General features: G+C 40.5%; 2 protein-coding genes across 5 annotated transcripts in view; one reads left to right on the forward strand and one right to left on the reverse strand.

The window, feature by feature from the left end:
- The window catches only part of rgl2 (ral guanine nucleotide dissociation stimulator-like 2), a 41,404-nt gene extending 34,612 nt beyond the window's left edge, over nucleotides 1-6,792 (forward strand). For all 4 annotated transcript variants that reach the window (XM_041987360.1, XM_041987361.1, XM_041987363.1 and 1 more), the window contains 6 exons: nucleotides 1,281-1,402; nucleotides 1,521-1,607; nucleotides 4,050-4,143; nucleotides 4,288-4,512; nucleotides 4,738-4,852; nucleotides 5,574-6,792. In XM_041987360.1, coding sequence (XP_041843294.1) covers nucleotides 1,281-1,402; nucleotides 1,521-1,607; nucleotides 4,050-4,143; nucleotides 4,288-4,512; nucleotides 4,738-4,852; nucleotides 5,574-5,755 — 825 coding nt within the window. In that variant the 3' untranslated portion in view covers nucleotides 5,756-6,792. The remainder of the gene's footprint in view (nucleotides 1-1,280; nucleotides 1,403-1,520; nucleotides 1,608-4,049; nucleotides 4,144-4,287; nucleotides 4,513-4,737; nucleotides 4,853-5,573) is intronic.
- Nucleotides 6,793-9,004: 2,212 nt separating this feature from the next.
- Nucleotides 9,005-17,908, reverse strand: dnase2 (deoxyribonuclease II, lysosomal). The gene is made up of 7 exons (XM_041987364.1): nucleotides 17,793-17,908; nucleotides 16,417-16,514; nucleotides 16,100-16,271; nucleotides 14,838-14,937; nucleotides 14,500-14,664; nucleotides 11,656-11,874; nucleotides 9,005-11,434 (listed from the first exon to the last, which is right to left on the reverse strand). The coding sequence occupies exons 1-7, from the start codon at nucleotides 17,859-17,861 to the stop codon at nucleotides 11,046-11,048; spliced, it is 1,212 nt and encodes a 403-aa protein (XP_041843298.1). The 5' UTR covers nucleotides 17,862-17,908; the 3' UTR covers nucleotides 9,005-11,045.
- Between the last annotated feature and the right edge of the window lie 2,817 nt (nucleotides 17,909-20,725).

Genomic DNA, 20,725 nt, shown 5'->3' on the forward strand with positions numbered 1-20,725 from the left:
CTTTCAGGACCCATTACAGTTTGCATACCGTAATGGGCTTGGGGTTGAAGATGCAATCATATACCTGCTTCAGAGAGCCCACTCTCATCTGGACCAGTCAGGCAGCACTTTGAGGGTCATGTTCTTTGATTTCTCAAGTGCTTTTAATACGATTCAGCCTGCTCTGCTGTGTGAGAAGCTGCAGAAATTCCAGGTGGATCCCTCCACAACCACCTGGATTTACGACTACCTCACAAACAGACCACAGTTTGTGAGACTGAAAGGTTGTGTGTCTGAGATGGTGGTCAGCTGCACTGGAACACCACAAGGGACTGTACTTTCACCATTTCTATTCACGCTGTACACCTCAGACTTCCAGTACAACTCTGAGTTCTGTCATCTGCAGAAATACTCTGATGACTCAGCAGTTGTTGGGTGTATCAGTGATGGACAAGAAGCAGAGTACAGAGAACTGGTCGGTCAGTTTGTGAAATGGTGCGGTGACAATCATCTCATCTTGAATACCAAGAAAACAAAGGAGATGATTGTTGACTTCAGGAGGAACAAGAACACACATAGAAGTGTTTCCATCATGGGAGAGGAGGTGGAGGTGGTGGAGGAATACAAGTACCTTGGAGTTCAGCTGGACAACAGACTTGAGTGGAAAAGCAACACTGAGTACATTTACAAGAAAGGTCAGAGCAGACTCTACTTCTTAAGGAAGCTGAGATCTTTTAACGTCTGCACCAAAATGTTGCAAATGTTCTACAGGTCTGTTGTTGAAAGTGCAATCAGCTTTGCAGCAATCTGCTGGGGCAGCGGCATCAGAACCAGAGACTTGAAAAGAATTAACAAACTGATCAAGAAAGCCGGTTCTGTGCTTGGAGTAACTCTGGAGCCGCTGGAGTTGATCATCAAAAAAAGAATTCTGTACAAGCTGACGAGGATAATGGAAGATCCTTCACACCCTCTACACAACGCCGTGACGAAACAACAGAGTGTGTTCAGTGGGAGGCTTGTTCAAGTCCGATGCAAGACAGAGAGATACAGAAGATCCTTCCTTCCAGCAGCTATCAGGCTGAAGAACAAAGCCCTTAATTAATTAATGTGATTGTTTTACTTTACTAAAAAAAAAAAAAAAAAAAAAAAAAAAAAAAAAAAAAAAAAAAATTACTACTACTACAATATTGAATTTCCCTTTGGGATTAATAAAGTATTTTTCATTTCATTTCATTTCATTTCATTTCATTCATAATCAGTTTTTTGTGAAACGTTGTGGTGATGAAGTTCTTTGTTTGCAGGAATTTGAGGTTTTAGCTCAAATCCGGCTCCTACAGTCTTCCTGCAAAAACTGCATTTTCATCGCTGATGAGGCCTTCTTGCAGTGGTATCACAGCGTACCCACACTAACAGAGGAGCAGAGGTACATTTCTATACCTGTGAAAAGACAACATCTATTCTATGTGTTAACTATGTAAAAATAGTGTCTGATAGATATTACATATTCAGTTTCAGTTTCATTGACTCATGTCAAACTGTAGTTACAGATTGTCCAATGAAATCGAAGCTCCCAGTGAACCGAGTCCTCGTGGCCTTACTCCAACAGTCATCATCACACAGTGCCCAGAGTAAGTTGTACTGAGTTCACTCACACAAACACGTTTATCAAACAAAATAATGACCATGATACTGTGTATACAGCGTGAGTATAAGTTTTTGTTTCGTAGCCTTTTGTTTTCTTGCAGAATTCAACTTGCAAGCCAGGTAGAAATAGAAAAAGAGAAAAGCTGGAAAATGAGACAAGAATAGTTGGATTGATTTGTGCTAGTGGTACAGTCCAGTCAGCAACAATATGAAACCTACAGACAATATGAAGTGATTTAACTTGATAATGATAAATAGACTATATTTATACAGCACTTTTAGGGGCCGTTCCCAAGAGGCCGAATTGCAGTGAAACCACAAAAAGTATTTTAGCAAACCACCCTTTCATCCCCACGAAGCCAGGGATTAGCCTCCATGAAACGTATCAACCTGAAACCAGGTACCAAGGTGGATAGGTTTGAAACCTCCACGGTCTATGGTACTGTGTGAGGACAGCGCTACCGCACCACTAGAGGATATGATGTCAACGTGAGGAGCACGCGCCAAACACAATAACAATAATAGCATCCGTGACCAAATGTGTTGTGGTGCTGCTCCAGACAGTCCTGGCTTGTGTACAGCTTTAGCACCAAAATGCACTGCTTTTACAACACAGTACGCTACTATACCATCAACAGCGGTGCAAGCTGATATGTTATTATCTGTGCATGCGCTATGTCTTGTTCTAGATCTGGAGTATTACTCTTTATTCATTGTAGCGCCCCCCACAGCCTTGTAGTATGTACTACAGCGGTTTCATGGGGATGTTGAAGCCTTTCTCTTAGTTTTCGCCACCGTTTTCTCACAGATTTCACACCTGAACTGGCTTCAATGCCATGCGGACATAGACTTAAACTACAAACCTCACACAGCCATTCGCACATTTACAAAGCGCTCGTTAGCAGCCGTGTGGAATGTTTAGTCACTTGAGGGAAGAGTCTATGGAGAAAAGTGACATAGATGCATTACCTCCACATTCCTGCTAAAGCCAGCTGATGATCTAACCCAGGGGCCACTAACCTCTTGGGCCACTATCCTGCAGGTTTTAGTTGTTTCCCTGCTGCAACATATGTCACTCAAAGTAATGGATAAAGAGACTGGTGGAGAACCAAGTCAAGGCTGGTACACACATAAAGATTTTCTAAATCTGAAGAGATTTTTTTTATCTGTTAGAGACCTCAAACATGAAGATAAACAATCAGACATTTAACAGTTTTGATCATACTGTGTGTGGTGCGCTCACATAACGGATACAACATAATCAGAACAACACACACACAACGATTCTGGCCTTCAACCGATCTAGAATCTAGTCCTCCGAGCCGGAAATCTTGCGTGATCAAACGTGCTCTAATAAAAAGATGATGAAAAACAGCGACAACTAGAAAAAAGAAGAATAACCATGGCAACAACCAGAAAACACAACACCCAGCATGGCAGAGGACATACATGATGATGTAATCATGGTGGTCTTCTGACTAATTTTAAAAAATCAAGAACTAAAAAAATAACAGACTGGAGACAGCGTGAACATGGACTCTATATTCTTCCTTGCTCCCCAGTCAGCTCGCTTTCTGATTGGCTACATTCCTTTCCACATCACAATACACACAGTCACAACTCAGGAGTCGTCAGATTTCCTTACACGTGAAGATTTTTGGTCATAAATATTGAACATGTTCAATACTTGCGATTGTCGGCTACAACCCGTTTTGGAGCTGATTGGGCAAATTCGTTCTTACAGTCTGATAATTGGTTTATAAACAGTAAACAGCTAATGAGCAGAGAGAAACAGGTGAGCATAAGGACAGAGGATCAATAGAGGCAACAGGAAAGACAAGGATAGAAGTGGCTGGTTTGAGATAACAAAAGAATTAAACTTGGGAACATATAGACCTAAAAGTCCACAACAGTGGCACTGTAATAGCTTAAAACGAGTTTTTAAAAATAATAATAATAATAATTTTGGACATTTTTACCTCTGCATAAATTTTATTTCATTATTTACAGTTTTCATTTTTATATTCTGCTTTTTAAGTCTGTAAAACTGATGGAAATGCAAATCCAAATACCAAGAGTGGAGTGGAGTAGTCAAGAAATTATGCAAAGATAATACAAAGATAATACAAGATAATGTTTTTTATGTTATCAAAACATATAAAATGTTAATTGGGATGAGGATTTGCTTGTTTCTATTGATTAGTTCCATTATGCTGCTTTTTAATGTTTCGACATAATTATATAGTGAATATTTTGTAAGTCTGGTCTGCTGATTGTGCAAGGAAGCAACTAGTAAATGTCTTCATTTCTAAGGAAATATGATGAGTAGTTGTCAGAAGTTTGTAGATTAAACAGTTTATATGTATTTCTTTCTTTCTTTGTTTTTCTCTCATGTGAATGTGTTTATTATTTTTATGTGTTTACAGCCTGAGTACCTCCCACAGCAGCCTGGCTGGTGATAGCGACAGTCTCTTTGACGTTCAGTCACCAGTAAACAACTTTCTCTCAAAACTCACAAAGGTACTTCACAAATGCATCCCATTACTATCAGTCAGGTTTGCATTTATATGAGCTCATTTCACAGATTCCGCACTCAGGACTTACTTTTTGCTTTTTTTTCAACGATCAGTTATCAATTCAGGATGACTTTTCTTTCTCCTGCAGCACATGAGATCTCCATCTGTGTCCTGTCTGGATGTCGACACATCCCCTCCAGCCAATGACTCCACCCCTGCCACACTGACTCCATCCACTCCAACAAAATCCCACCGCCGGTCGGCTTCTTGTGGCAACAGCCCCCCCAACAACATCCAGGGGTCGGGACCCGACATGCGGATCATCAGAATACGGATGGACCTGCATGATGGAAACCTCTACCGAAGCATATTGGTACAAAACCCAAACTGTTTCACTCTAATTTCACAGCAGCAGTGAGCATTCAGGGCTGCCTTGAATTATCTGTGATGTGCTGCACTTACAGCTGTTCCTCCTATCTGCACAGACCCCATAATGATAGTCATCAGAATCAGATCCTCAGGATACAGCGGAGCCGGTGTATTATTAGTGCAAATCAAGCTGCCCCATTGTCATTGTTATTCTCCTTTTTCCCTTCAGGTTACAAGCAATGACAAGACTCCCACTGTGATCAGCTCTGCCTTAGAGAAGCACAATCAGGATCCCAAACAGACATCCAGATATGAGCTGATCCAACTACTGCCTGAAGGAAAAGGTAAAGTTAAAACATCTTTTATGAGAGATTTTGCTGAGCATTCTTATGTCCTTATTATGTACTAATTATAGTTGTAATTATCCAATTATTTGTGTGTCAAAATGTTCAATTTTTGAATATTTTCTAGTACAAAATTCCATTTGTGCATGCATTTGCTCTTTTAGCTCATTACCTGTCAAAGGGTGGGCTATATTAGGTACCAGGTGGATAGTCCAGCCATAAGTATGTTGGTGTGAATTTGCATGAAAAGTAGGCAACTGTGCCAAGAACAGAAATTCAGCAGCCTTCTGTTCAAGCATTTTTGATGAACGTTAATGAAGCTGACCTGAGAGATTTTGACAAGTGCTATAATGTGTTGGATTAAGGGCTCGGTACAGAGCAGCTCTAACACAGCAGGAGGAGTTTAAGGTGTTAAGGTGTTCTATCTATCTGTCTGTCTGTCTGTCTGTCTGTCTGTCTGTCTGTCTGTCTGTCTGTCTATCTATCTGTCTGTCTGTCTATCTATCTGTCTGTCTGTCTGGCTGTCTGTCTGTCTTTAATGCCGTTGGCTGATTGCAGAGAGGACAGAGAACAACAAAAACTACATTACAGTTTCCTGCAGTGTCCTCTTATAAAAATCTGATCCACTGTCATTCATATGATTCATTTGTTGGTGTAGCTGCTTTGAGGAGACAGCTGAATTATATTATGTTAAGAAGTCTTTCTTCTTCTCTTAATGCAGAACTGGTCATTCCCGCTACAGGAAATGTTTTCTACGCCATGACCTCATCTAGCGTTGACTTCCTGTTAAGAAAGAAAGGCGGGAACACCCCACTTGGCTCCCAGTCAATCAGCACAGAAACGAGCGCCACGTTTCCTCGAATCAAGGCCAAGGGGCGGAGACTGGTCCGCACTTTATTTTGACTTGAACCTCAGAATTGTAGGACAGGCTCTCACACACAGTACATGTGGCCTTTTCTGTGCAGCACAAGTGTACACATGCCTTCCTTTGACGCTCCGACCAAGTCTCTTCTGCCAAAACACCACGATCAAGTCAGCTTGTATTTTTAATCGACTCCACGCAGCAAGGCGTGGAACATTTCCCACCTCCAGCTGCTGTGTTCACCAGAGCCATCTGCTGCAGAAAAAGTGTCAGTTCTCTCATTTTTCAAACAGTATGCTTCACAAAATTCACACCTACAGGAAGAGCAATTGAGGCCTTTAACTGAGTTCTTCTGGTGCTGGCTCTCAAATCCCTGACAGGTAGCACTTCTAGGAGCTCTAAAGTAACTGTGGCATAAGGGTAGCAAAACACTGGATCATGTTGATTAGAAAATATACATGTTTTGTATATATTTATATATTTTATATTGTCTGTATAACAGTGTTGAGTTCTCACTGGCAACCAGCTGTTGTTCCATGTTTGGCAACTGATTTATCAAGAGGGAAAAATTCCATCAAACACCTTTAAGATTTGACACAGCTCAGCATATGTCCAGACAATGTGAATCATTTAAGCTCTTAGTCAAGCAGATGCATTTCAGCATAAAGACAAAGCTGCATTAATCAATGTCATACATTTGCATTAAATACTTTGTTTCTTTTACAAACTGCCAGAGAATTGTTACCCACTCTGCAGCTCAGCTTTTTTAGCACCTTGTTTTGGTATTACAGACTGAAAATATGCAGTCCCTGCAGCTTCTCTTGATTGGTCCTCTGCACACTTATATCAGCAACCAGCATAATTACTCAGCAGGCCATCTAGTAGCCCCACACAGCAAAAGTGACTAAAGAAAGACTACTAAGCAGTCGGCAGAAGCTATATTATAGCTCTCAGACAGTAGAGCAGGTCGTCCAATGATCGGAAGGAAGGTCGGCGGTTCGATTCCCACTCCTGCAATCATCTGTCATTGTGTCCTTGGGCAAGACACTTAACCCTCCTTGCCTCCAGTGTTGGCATCGCTGGTGTATGAATGTGTGGATGAATGTTCAGTGATGGTCGGAGAGGCCGTAGGCGCAGACTGGCAACCACGTTTCCGTCAGCTTGCCCCAGGGCAGCTGTGGCTACACACGTAGCTTACCATCACCAGGTATGAGTGAGGAGTGGATGAATAATGGATTCACAATGTAAAGCGCTTTGGGTGCCTTGAAAAGCGCTATATAAATCTAATCCATTATTATTATTATTATATTTATTGAGTAATTGTAAGTGTTAGAGAAGAAGTCACTCCGATGAATTTACACCTAAAAAAAAGACTCTTGACTCAATGACCACAGATTGTTTGACAAATGCATAAATGCAGAAAAATGGGGAGGGGCTGTTATTCAACAGATTCCACAAGCAAGAAGCAGGGTGTTGCCTTTTCACAAACTACTGACAGATAAAGAGAAAAGGATGAAACAGAAAGCATTAATTCATTTAAAAAAAAAATAGAATTCTCAGAGACATGGATTTAAAAAATAATTCAAACTAATAAAATAATAACAAAAACAAAAACTCTTAAGTAACCTAGGTAGGGATTTTGCAGGGATTAAATGGAGAACCCCATCTTTACAATTCTCCTTCTGGTTTGGCTTGTGGGTAAGGGTTGTGTTTTAACTTGTCATTAGAACTTTTAAAGCTTGATACTGATGATTTGATGGATTTATCCATCCATTATCTATACCTCTTTGTCCAATGAAGGGTCTTGGGGAAGCTGGAGCCTAACCCAACATTTTAGCAGGTGAGAGGCAGGATACACGCTGGACAGATACTAGTCTATCGCAGGGCCAACATAGAGTGACAAACAACCATTCACACTCACACTCACTCCTAGGGAGAATTTAGATTGATCAATTAACCTAACATGCATGTATCCAGAGAGAACATGCAAACTCCACACAGAAAGGCCATTGCTTGAACCTCCCCTCAGCTGAGGCTCAAACCAGTGGCCTTCTTGCTGTGGGGCCGCGGTGCTAACCACCACACTACCATGCAGCCTGTTACACTTTGTAAACTGATGGGGTTAAATGTGAAAAACCTATGCCATAGAGGTTCCCATAAAAACATCTGACAACCTTGCTCACATAGTATCTCAGAGAGAAGACATTGGGCCGATCCAGGCTACTTTTGGCATTCATGGCTCAGTTACAGCACTGGGAAGTGTTGAGTGGACTAGATGTCAGTTGCTAGCCTGGCTTGGATTGTGGTATGCTAACCATACTAATGTCCAGCTAAGGATAAAGATGAATTGGTGGATGCATTTATCTACCAAATTGAAACTCATTTACCTGCATAGTTACCAGCACCTGATTCTCTTTGTCCAGAACAGTAGATTACTTAACAGAGACAGAGCCTGCATATAAGCCTCTGCCGACTGCTCATTCATTTTCCATTAGATATACTACATATTTTGATTATTGCAGCTTTAAAACAATTTCATGCACTTTAAAAAGCATGTGGCTTTGCTTCAGCTCATCACTATAATACCAAAACCGAATGGAAAACAATGTAGAAAAAAAAAGGGTGGGGACCATCATTTTTAGGTTTAAGGTTTTCCAGGTCTCAACTTTTCAACAGCTAAACTTAATTTTTCAGCAGCTCAATAAGATGCATCTTTACTGTTGTGAGCAGAGCTAACTCATTCAGCCCCAATTTCATGTTTTAAAGAAACATGTCAACTTAAGCGTATGATCTGAAATTAGTCTTGTGACCTCTGGTTGCTGTACTTCCTGCTCAGCACTAATGAAGCCTCTCAACTGGCCAAGGTGTGGGCATTGAGGCACCAGAGAGAGGATTCTGAGTTATAATAGATGATGTGTGCAAACATAATGCTGTGCTACCAACTGGTTTAGTGCCTTTCTGTATCGGGTGCTCACCTTTCTCATGATTGCATTAGAATGTATTCAGAACACATGGAGGCGTTGCAGCCGGCTCCAATGTTGTGTAGTTTCACATCAAATCTATTTATGCACTACATACAGGATGCCCTATTTTTGTGGTAATAAATGTACTTTTATATGAACTTTGTTGCTTTTGGATCACGTGCTGTAACAAGCTCTGCATTCGATACAGCAAGGTTTTCCAAGCTGCTTAATTTTTCATAAAAAAGCTAATAAAGTTGTCTTTACATGTCAATGAATACTGACATTTCAAAGCAAAGTGGATATATTTCACATCAGCCACAGCTAATACATCTTTGTAGTAGTCATTTTATTCACATTCAAGACAACCAGCATCTTTGTCTCCAAGCAAAATCAAGGTCAGAATGTGGAAAAGTGATGCAAGTACAAATCCAAAGCACATAAAAAGTGTGGGAAAAGGACATAAATGGTCCAAAGAAAGTTTTGCAACCCATTTATTAACTCAAACATTGAAGTATTAAAGCATTCCCCACACCTGAACCCTGTCAGTCTCTTTATTTTATCATCTGTGAAATGTGTGTGAACCAAACATCCCTGAGAGGAATTAATGCAAGACTGTTCATATAAGTGAAATGCCTATAAAATCCAGTTCCCTTCGAACTGCCAAGGCTCGATACCCTCCCAGAGAACCCGCCCCCCAATACCAGCTAATGTTGACTGAGACAGAAAAAGTCAGATTTACTGATGCAGCACTCTTTCAGTCTGTAACCAAGTCTCTTCAGCTGCAGCTGAAACAGCCCCCAGTAGCTGTAAAGGCACTTGAACCAACACTTTCATGTGTAAGTGGCACTTCTGGGGGTTTTGTGCATTTCAAAATGAACACGTTTCTCACAACTCACAACCCCCCTACCCACCCTCCCAATTTCCTGTCACATTCAACTATTCATCCTCCTCCAGCACTGTTCTCTGTGCATTAATATAAAGAGCAGAATAAAACGGCCCCTGACAACTGCCAGAGCCAAACCGAACATGCAAATTAACAAGTTGTTTGTTTGGCTTAAAGGCCAAGAAAACCGTTTCTCAATCAGGTCCTTAACGTCAGTAAAGTGCTCCTTATTTTCTACATTTGAGAGACGTTTTTTTCTTTATTCACTAATTCTGTGCAGAACTTGGCAATAAATGTAGCATCACATGCTAAAATCACAAGCTCTTAACTGTTTCAAGTTTCAAGTTATATGCACATGCAAGATGGAAGTGAAATGCAGTCGTACATGCATCCCAGGCTGTGCACTAAAGTGTACTAAAGTGCTGTTTAGTTACAGCTACTCTAATCTGTTTTAAAAAAGACAGATTAGTGGCAGTCACGATTTAAGAAAAGAATTTGAGTTTTCTTGTAAATGAAATAGGGATTCAATAATACCACATTTTTCAGTACAAGAACTTCCATGAGTTCTTTATGATACCAAGTACCAACATCAGTACTAAAAGATCTTATTACAGTTCACTGGTAAGAAGTGTGGACCAGAATGCCCGAGGAGACAACTGAGGAGTTAACTGTGTGATCAACGGGGGTAATCCTGCAGCCATCATATACGGCTTAAAACTGTCAGAATCTTTATAAATAAGGAGGATAAATTGGTTTTTTGTTGGATTATGTTTACAGCTGTGACAAGGCATCTACATTGCCAAAATCAGCTTCTCTCTCCAAGATAACTCCAAATTCAGATTTTTTAAAATAGCACCTGTAATAACTTTTGTTTCTGGATAAAAATTATTAATGAATCCCTTTGCATTAATTTGTTAATTTCTACATGCCTAGATTTTCCACATTTGTATTGGACTCTGTACTATTAGAACATATTAATGAATACAGAGTACAAGTACACATACATAGTATCGGTGCATCCATGAAATGAGGGCTCATACACATTTTTATAAGGTTAAGAAAATTTGATTTGTTTTCTTCCTCATAAAACATTTAAAAATAGTTTGAAGTATGGGTCCATGTTGTATACTAGCTAGCAGCTTTCACATTAATCTTTGAAGAATTTCTCAGGGTGTTTTTTCCACTTGTTTATTAATGGAATAAATAAAATGTTTAACCGGAATGAAAGTCACCTGTATGCAAATGTGCATGGAAGAGTGTAAAGAAATGGGGACAAATGCATGAAATTATAGCTTCACGTGATTTTTGTTACATAATCACAAGAAAACAAATTTATCTTTTTTTTTTAATTCTGCAAACACCCTTAAATTACTACTTTAATGATCAGGATTCGATATTCATGAGGCAGCAGGCCACCAGAAGCCTGTTAATTGTGCTGGGGATGCGATTGTGCTGAGAAAAGGAATCTTTTTTAAAAGCATGTAATCAGGCTTCTGCAGTGCTTTGACACTCGATAGTTTCTCCTCCACACGCCTCACACTGCAGCACTGCCGTCCGGTAAGCCTTCCACACCACCGGATCTTGCAAACACACTGTGCCTCCGCCCCGCTTCTCCTCTGCCTCATTCCGGTTTATATCTCCCACACACACCCAGCCTCCTCCCGACCCTTGCCCTGCGGCAGTGGGGCTGACTGCCCACTTGGAGTGGTCCTGGGTGGCTTTGAAGGTGAACGTCTGCCCTGGGTTGATGAGCGTGATGTCCAGGACCTTCCAGCCCAGCGAGCAGTCAGAAGGGAGGATGCCTGTGGAGCGAACCCAGAACTGAACCAGGAGGTCTGACTGAAGGGCGGGGGCCACCCATGAATGATAGAGATCTGATGAAGCAGAAGAAAGATGGTGTTTAACTGCCTGTTTAAATATAACCCTGTGCTTTCAAATCATTAGATTATAGGGTCACACAGAGGGTATGAAAAGTGATTGAAGCTAAAAGAGGACCAGAGCTTGGCATGCTCAGATCAGACTATTTCTGGCTGCAAAGTCATTAACGATGAGCGTATTTAAACTTTAAACTACTTTTATGTCCGTAAAGTTGTACCATTGTCAAATGAGGCTCCTTTGGCAAAGCTGATGAAGTCAGTCCCGTCTTTTGAGGTCAGTGTCACGCTGCGATTGGATATAGTTTTGACATGTGGAAAGATTGGACTGGACAGATGTTTTTTCTCACAGACGGCAGCCAGTGCTGGCACCAGGGACGTCAAGGACTCCGGGACGTCGCAGTCATACACATTAGGCTGATTGATCTGCAGCTGCTCTCCTGTGGTGCGAAACAAATTAAATTTAAGACAAACACTGCTAACGGCACTCCAGAAGCTGAGGCGCTTCGTTCGTCATATACAGCAAACGGACAGAACTGTGCTGGTGAAATTGATCCAAGTATAACACATAACTGTACATAGTAAGCACTTTACTGTTAATGCAGCTGGGGAAAAATCCATTCATCATCTTGGTAATTTGGTTTCACTACTTGCCTTTTTTTAACTTTTTTAAAAAAAAATCTTCTGTAAAGATGTAATTCTTTGATTTCCTGCTTGGTGCATACAGCTGGGAAGTTGCTTTCTGGATTTTCTGAAGTAAATTGCTCCCTGTTTGATTCCTGGTTTAAAAGTGAACATGTGAAAATAAACCAAGAGACTAATAAAGAAAAATCTGTTTTTTCAGTTTAATTGCAGATTTGAGAATTTGATCCATGTGTCTACTGGATTCAAGCAAGAACCACATGTGCATGAAATCTGTTACTATGTTTAGAAAAACAACTGCATTCCTAACCTAATATCAATACCCTTTCTCACCAATCCGGTTTGTGGTGTTCATTAACAGGATTTCTAGGCTCCATCGGGGGAGGAGGGTGTCTGCTTTGGGAACATCAGGGTTGCATCCCTGCTTTTTCAAGATGATGTGGTTCTGTTCAAACTGGAGCGATTGGCAGCTCAGTGTGAAGCGGTTGGGGTGAACGTCAGCCCCTCCAAGCCTGAGGCCACGGTTCTTAACTGGAAAAAGGTGGAGTGCAGAGATGTATCTCTAGATCTTCACAAGTGATGGTGCAATGAAGCAAGAGAAGGACAGACGGTCTGGGGCTGTTTTAACAGTAATGATGGCACTGCTCTGCTCTACTGGGGTCAACAAAGAGCTGAGCCGAAAGGCAAAGCTTTCGATTTACTGGTTTACTGATTTGCTTCACCTACGGTAACAAGATCTGGGTAGTGACTAAAATAATAGGATAAATGATTGCAGATCTCCTTTTATTAGGCATCTTGGCGACAAAGTGTTTTTGCGTTGAACAAGTGACTGAAATGAGCTTCTTTTGGAGGGAGACTGGGCTCTGCCTGAGATCGGAAGGAGAAAATCACACATGCGGAAGCAGCTTAGCATGGAACTGCCATATCAAAAGATGTTAGCCTGCGCGGCTCGGGCATCTGATTAGCAGACTCTTTGGAGGTTTTCCCAGATATTTCTTTCTGTTACAAGACCCGGAGCAGACCCAGGACCCATTGGAGGGATAATGTATCCTTTCTGACCTGGGACTGACTTGGGATCCCACAGGAAGAGCTGGAGAGAGTAGCTTGAGAGAGAGAGGTCTGTTTCTCCTTCATGAACCTGTTGCCTCTGCAACTCAACCTCAAACAAACGAGAGGAAATGGTTGGATGGACGGATGGATGGACAGGCCCTAATATATCATAACATAATGCTACCACAGCATCGTTGTGCAACATTTAATGTTGAACTTCTATTATCTTTTTTTATATTCTTTAACATGACTTAAAAAGCTGTGTAAAGCATTTAAGAGGCCGTAAGCACAAAGCTGTTTGTCATTTTTACCCCTGAATGCTGCCTCTGCTCATCAAAATATCTGCTATGCATTTATTACTATGAAATTTCCTCTAAATGTTCACGAGTCTCTCTTGAATTTGGTGATCATCTTTTTTTCTCCTGCAGCATCATGAGGTTCTGAATGTGAGGAAAATGTCTCGACATTCATGCTCCATCAGGTGAAACTGAATCCTCACACACCTTTGTGTTGCATCATTTTAGGCTCAGAATCTCAATTTGCCCAAAATCCTTTAATTTACATCCAAAAACCTTAACCATCTGAAAACGCTGAGACTCTAACTTAATAACGTTAGTAGTGCCACAACAAATCGGATGCTTTTATTCTCAAACCAAACATTAAATTGACATCCTGACTTGTGGTTAAGTTAGCTGTTTCAGCAGTTACTGACAGCTGTGATCATCTTCTGCTGTTTGACCGAACAATCTATCCACATCACCCCAGAGGCTCTCGGCTTCTCAGCTGGAGAGACAAGGATCTGATAAAGCAAATCCCTGCTGCTGTGTGAAGGCTCGCATCACTATGGTTACATAACTCAGTCTAATCACATTAGCCTGGCCTCTTCCATAGCAACCATGCCAACTGCTGAGTCCATCAGGAAGCTGAAGAGGCAGACGACTGACACGAAGACGACACCTGGTCACCCTGATTATATTGTTGTTGTCATGCCTGACTGGATTATTAATGACTCTTGTGACGATAGGACAATTATTTTTTTCCACAAAATGAAACAACCCTGTCTGCACATGATAGTAAACACTTACTTTGAACTGGATCTTCTGTATGCGTCGCTGTTACCGTCTAATAAGGCTTTGTTTTATTCTCATATGTTTAGACTGATCACAGTTCCCAGTCTATCAAAGGCTGAAATGACGTCCAACAATAAAGATGAAAAGAATTTGAAACTAAGCTCTCTAAACCATACAGAAAATTAAACACCTGCTAACTGCAGCAACGTTAACTGCAGTTTAAAACCATCATACATTTAAACATCCTCCTTTACTGTTAACTGTATTTTCCTAAGAGGACACCCGGCAAGAATCCGGTCTTACCGATGGTCTGGAAACGGTCGAGCGGGTAGGTAACACAGATGAAGTTCTGTCCGTTATTCAAGCCGCTGCTGGGGTAATAAAACTGCCCTGCCTGTCGTTCAGGGGGGAAGTGAGGGGTGCTGTGGACCAACCAGAAGCCCTGATTTTTGTCCAGTAGGACAACACCTGAGGTGCAGAAACAGGAAAATGGTCAAATAGATAAATGTCTCCTCTTCAGGTGGTTGTGGACATTCAGATCAAAACCAACTAAAGCAGGAAAACTTTTTTTTTGTTCAAATCCCCAATTTTACACCATAATGCTTCATTTAAAAATTTCATGTATAAAATTAATATAAAACCTTTTGTGTGCCCCCTTCTACTTCCGCTTCTGTCCCAAATGTTCTTGAACTCCTCAGTCGGGCTCTGGTCGTTGTAAAGGATGTACGCTATTTCAGAATTCTGTAAAAAAGACAAAGTTTTCCTGAGAAGACTGACATCAATTTTGCCATTTATTCATGAATGAATGGATAAATAGCAGAACACTTTTTGTGAAACATCTTGGCAGAAAAATGTTTTGTCTCGTATGATCATTTGGTTTCCTTTTACAGCCGTGTGAACAAACCAACTGAAAAGAAATTCAAATAAATATTATCACTTCTCCTTGACTTGCTCATTCTGACCTGGCAACAGTAAGCTGTCACAGAAAAGCCGTGACTTAAAAAAGATATGCTTAGCACCAAATTCAGTATGTGTCATGAAAAGAGAAGTCTTATGACTGTGGACAAAAAGCAGAAGCAGGCAAAAATACATTTAAATAGTATTTGTGCATCTGAAAGGCAATTTTTATGTAGACTGCAGGTGTTGTACATGCAGAAAAAAGCTCTAATTAAAACAAAACATTTAGAAGGGGTTGTAAAAGATCATAACTATATTTAATCACATAATTAATTATAAATTAAATCACAAATAAACAGACCAGGTAAGCATTTCTGGCACCAACAAGTAGTGAGTGAGGCTTATTTGCTGATGGAAGCATTAAATATATCAAAGTAATGATGAAAGAGGAACATTATCAACACATTTTGGGGCAAAATGCATCAGTGAAAGACATCCGAAGCAAAAAATAATTCATTGTTCAGCAGGAAAATGAGCTGAAGCACATGGTCAATATTACAAAAGAATGTCTGAGAAGAAAAAAAAATTAAACTGCTCAATGCCACTGAAAACAAAAAAAAAACTACTTAAAAGAACTGCTTAAAAGAACTTTGACTGAATTAAGTGAAAGAGTGGCAGATACTACAAGCAAACAGTTGCAGGAGGTTTTATAAGGCCCACAAGAAACATTTAGATGCAGCAACAATGACCAAAGGTTGTGCAACCAAACATGAGTCAGGAACCAATAAACATGTCCAAATACATAGAAAATAGATGGATAGATGGTAAAACTGTACATTTTTAACTGTAAACTTGGTCTATATTAAGAAAATGAATACTAAAGGAGCTAAATTTGTAAGGTGATCCAATTTAAAGAAAGCTGACTTTAATCCAAAAACTAAATTCACCATTTTTAGGCTCTGTATTTATTCTGATGCTGGCAAAAGCACACCAGATGGAAGCACACCTTTCCTTGTGAGTACAGCTGCCCGACGGTCTGACCCAGAGCTCCCAAAGTGTCGTTCACTGTTGTTTTCCCCTCAGTCCATCCTTTACTCCCTCTCTCCAGCAACAAATACATCTCACCCTCAGTGGGAGATTTTATGTGTTCATCCTTTGGCAGCTTGTACATATAGAACCTAATGTACAGAGAGATGAGGAGGAGGATGGTGTAAACGTAAGAAAAAGAGAAAACACTGCAACATTTTAACAATCCAAAACTGTCTCTGTAGTTCAGGATGAACAGAACCAAACTCAGTTACAAGATCCTAAAAGGATATGTACCAATCAACAGCCTCTCCTTGGTCATTGTAGCAGCTGATTGGAGTAGTGTCGCCCCCTAGTGGCACACAGACAATCAGCAGGGACAGAAACAGAAGCATCTAAGAGCAGGAAAGGAATTTATATTAATAACTGCAGGATATTACACTGTCATCACTGTATGTGCTTAGAAATGACAGCATAAGCTCATTTATTTTAAAATGTGTCTGTTTCTTTTTTTTTTTAACAATAATGACCCTGAATTAAAATAAGCAGTATAGAAAATGAAATGAATGAATGAATGACTTAACCATGTACTCAGATCTTTTACTACTAATAAAACCAGCAGTATAGAAACATTCTTCTCCAAATCAAGCAAAAGTCTGAAGAGTATTTGTCTGAAGTAAGTATTTACTTGAAGAGTAATATACCTAAACCAACATGTTTGACAGAAGAAACTGTTCTTACTTTTCCTTTCAGACTGATAATAAATATTACTTAACAGTTTATTATCATGTGTACTGTCTGTATTGTTATTATTCAAAACTTAAGTAACTAGTTGCAACTGTGACTAAATTATCTGAATGCTTATATATAGTGTATATAAACTTAGTACAAAAAGTAAGGAAAGTTGTGTTTGGCTGATTATTTCTCCCCTAGATTATGCCAGCTGATGTTGGAAGCCTAATTAGTCACTGTCACAACAGGGTATAACTTGGTATAATCTAATTAATTTTACTATTATTTTTCTACTTACTATTAAACATCTTACTGTGTTTCACTTCAACAGTTTTTAAAGGACTATTAATTTCATCAATTTCCCTCTGGAATTAATAAAGTATTCTCATTCTAATTTTTAACATCTTAAAAAGTGAATACCAACAGGAGAATACTGAGTGGGATTTTGGTACTATTTTAGGAGCATTATTCACACATTTAGCTGACTAGCTAATCCCACAGAAGCATGAGCCTAACAAGTTATACCTCACTGTAAATGTGACTAGTCCTGGTTCCAATAATGTACAACTCAACACCAGGTGGTATTACTTTAGGAGTTTATGTATTATGCTGGGTCTATGTATTCTTTATAACAGCATATATGTGCCTTAAAAAAGAAACTTCAGACGTTCAACTGAGGTTGGGTACATACCAAATTAACAAGCAGCAACTGATATTTTGGAAATTAATTAAACTAAATTTTTTGTATTGCTATAAAATCTAAAACTAGTCCACAAATAGTCTGTTACAAAAACAGAAAGTCAACTTAAAACTGTGATTTAACAGACACAACCGCCCCCAGCTAACTAAAAGTGGGTTTCTACAATAACAACCAATAATTCACCTGTTATGGTTAACTATGCTACTGACGGATTAAATTTTAATCAACAGCGTGTACACACCTCCAGCTGAGCGTGTTTGTCCTCATTAATGGCATCAATATATAAATGGTTTGTCTTCAAGAGGAACATTTGTCCCCAAGTTTCTTCTTCTTCTACATCCTTTTTTCTGGTCTAGGCTAAAAACGTTGGGATACGACAGTGACGTCAGAGAATTGCGGAAATTTGTAAATATTAGATTAATAGATAAATTTAAAACTGTCAACAGTGACAGCTGGTGTTTCAAAAGAAATAAAAGTACATTTAAAACATGCGTAGTAGTTTTATATGATTTACACATATGCTGAAACTTATTTTTTAAAGCTCACCGTGACGTTCTCGAAGCTGTCTTGACCTTCTCTAAAAAGCCCATGATTATCACGTGATCAGCAACCTAATTAGGCCCGAGCACCGAAGGCGGTGCGAAGGCCTATTGAAATGCAAGCGTTTATTATTATTCTTATTATTCTCCCGTCAAATGAATTGCATTTTTGGGGGTCTCAACATACCCCAAAACTCACCAAATTTTGCGTACCCCCCCAAAGGAATGTGAAAAATTTCATATTTTGGGGTGCTCGGGACTGTTCGGGCAAAATTGAACAAGAGCGCCACCTATTTATGGTGCCCCGCCACTGCACGTCATCAATCTTTATGAAACTCACTACACATGTTCTAAATGCTCAGGCGAACAAAAAATCCTCTTGGAGAACTGCTCTAAAAAAAACAGGAAGGCGGCCATTTTGGGTCAAAGTCGCCATTTTGGCGTTTTACTGACCTCGCATTTGAACGAACTCCTCCTAGAGATATTATCGTATTGACACCAAAATGGCTGAGGATGTTCAGAAGCCATGTGTGATCAAAAGTTATGCAAAACTCTCTCAAAGGAGTAACGGCGTACAGGGGGCGTGGCCTCAAAGTTTGATGTCTCGCCATGACAGACGAAATTGATATAACTCCCACATAAAACAACTTTTCTGACCCAAAATGGCCTCGTATGATACTAGTCCCATCCTCAACACATCTATGTGGTCATTATGGGATTATGAATAGGCCACGCCCCCTGGCAACAGGAAGTCATGTTTTTTACTCGAAGACCCACTTCTCTGACGTTTTGAACACAACCGGAGTCAAACTGCATCAGACACCTGAAAACAAGTTGGGGATGATATCCGGTGAAGACTGTTGCTCTACACTGCAAAGCAAGACCGTGGCGCCATGGCGAACTTTGATAAGACGCCATGACATCATCAATCAGTATAACTCCCTCATTTTTCACCCAATCACCATCAAACTCACAGGGCTTAGTCATGGTCCGGTCCCGAACACACCCATATGACCACTTCCGGTCTAGCCCTAAGCCCCGCCCACTTTCAACAGGAAGTGCTTTTTAGCAGTTGTCTTGGTCCTTCTCCTCAGGCATGAACCCCAGACACTTGAAAGTGCTTCACAACAGGTCAAACCCTTTCATGATACTACAATAAAAATCTCAAGTTCCTTCGCCAAACGTAACCATGGCGAATCTTGGTCCGACGCCATCAAACAGGAAGTACTTGTAACTCACCCGGTGTATCATCGATCTCCACCAAACTCGGCAAGAAGGATCGTATTCAGACGTGGAACTGAGCCAAATTGACATATGCTGGAATAGTGACATAGTGGCTCAATAGCGCCCCCTACAATATTTTGATCAACCAGCCTCGCCCCCTACGTGGACCGACATGCATGAAATTCACCACATTGATTTACTATGCCAGGATGCACAAAACTGTCCATTACACCTTTTTGCTAATTTCAACAGGAAGTCGGCCATTTTGTAAAACGTGTCATTTTCAGGGTCATTTTGGCCTGTTTCTTGCCATTGCATTTGAACGAACTCCTCCTACAGATTATATCGTATTTACCTCAAAATCACTCTGAAGCTTCCAGAGGCATGTGTGATCAAAAGTTATGCAAAACTTTCTCAAAGGAGAAAGGGCATGGCGGGGGCGTGGCCTCAAACTTTGATATCTCGCCATGACAGACGAAACTGACATAACTTACATGTAAAACAACCTATCTTGACCAAAATGGCCCCGTTTGATGTCATTTCCATGCTGACCACATCTACATGTCCAGATGTTGTCACCTGGACATTGCTCAACGCTGCATGGCCAGACGGTGGCGTCATGACAAACTTGGATAAAACGCCATGACATCATTAATCAGTATAAATCCCTCAATTTTCATCCAATCACCATCACACTCACAGTAATTACTCAGGGTCTGTTCCTGAACAGATACATTGAACTACTTCTGGTCTTGGTCTAAGCCCCGCCCACTTTCAACAGGAAGTGTCTTTTTCAGACACTGGGGTCCCTCTCCTCAGGAATGAACTCCACACACTCAAAAGTGCTTCAGATCAGGTCAAACTCTTTCGTGATACTACCGAAAACAATCCTCAAGTTCCTTCCTCAAGCAAAACCATGGCGAATGGCGTTCATCGCCATGAAACAGGAAGTATTTGCAACTGACCCATAGTACTCCCGATCTCCACCAAACTCGGCAGGAAGGACAGTGGTCAGGCCTGAAACTGATTTAAATAGACATATGCTGGTTATGTGGCTCTATAGCGCCCCCTATAATTATTTATTCTATCAGCTCCAACCACTGCTTTGACTGACATTCATGAAATGTGGCATATTTATATAACATGCCAGTACAAACCAAAAAGCCTCTTCATGTCCTGATGTTTTCAACGCCATAGCCCCGCCCCCTGGAAACAGGAAGTACCCCTTTTATCCCATTGAAAACCCTACACACCTACTCAAACTCATCAATATTATCCTTGATGAACACATGACTCACAATATAACAAACTGCTTACACCATCATGAATAAAATGGCTGCCTGTGAGGTTTCTGTCCCTCGCCATCAAACAGGAAGTGGCTATAACTCTGGACTCGGTTGACCCAATGACG

This window comes from Melanotaenia boesemani, chromosome 6, assembly GCF_017639745.1.
Source record: "Melanotaenia boesemani isolate fMelBoe1 chromosome 6, fMelBoe1.pri, whole genome shotgun sequence".
Taxonomy (NCBI): domain Eukaryota; kingdom Metazoa; phylum Chordata; class Actinopteri; order Atheriniformes; family Melanotaeniidae; genus Melanotaenia; species Melanotaenia boesemani.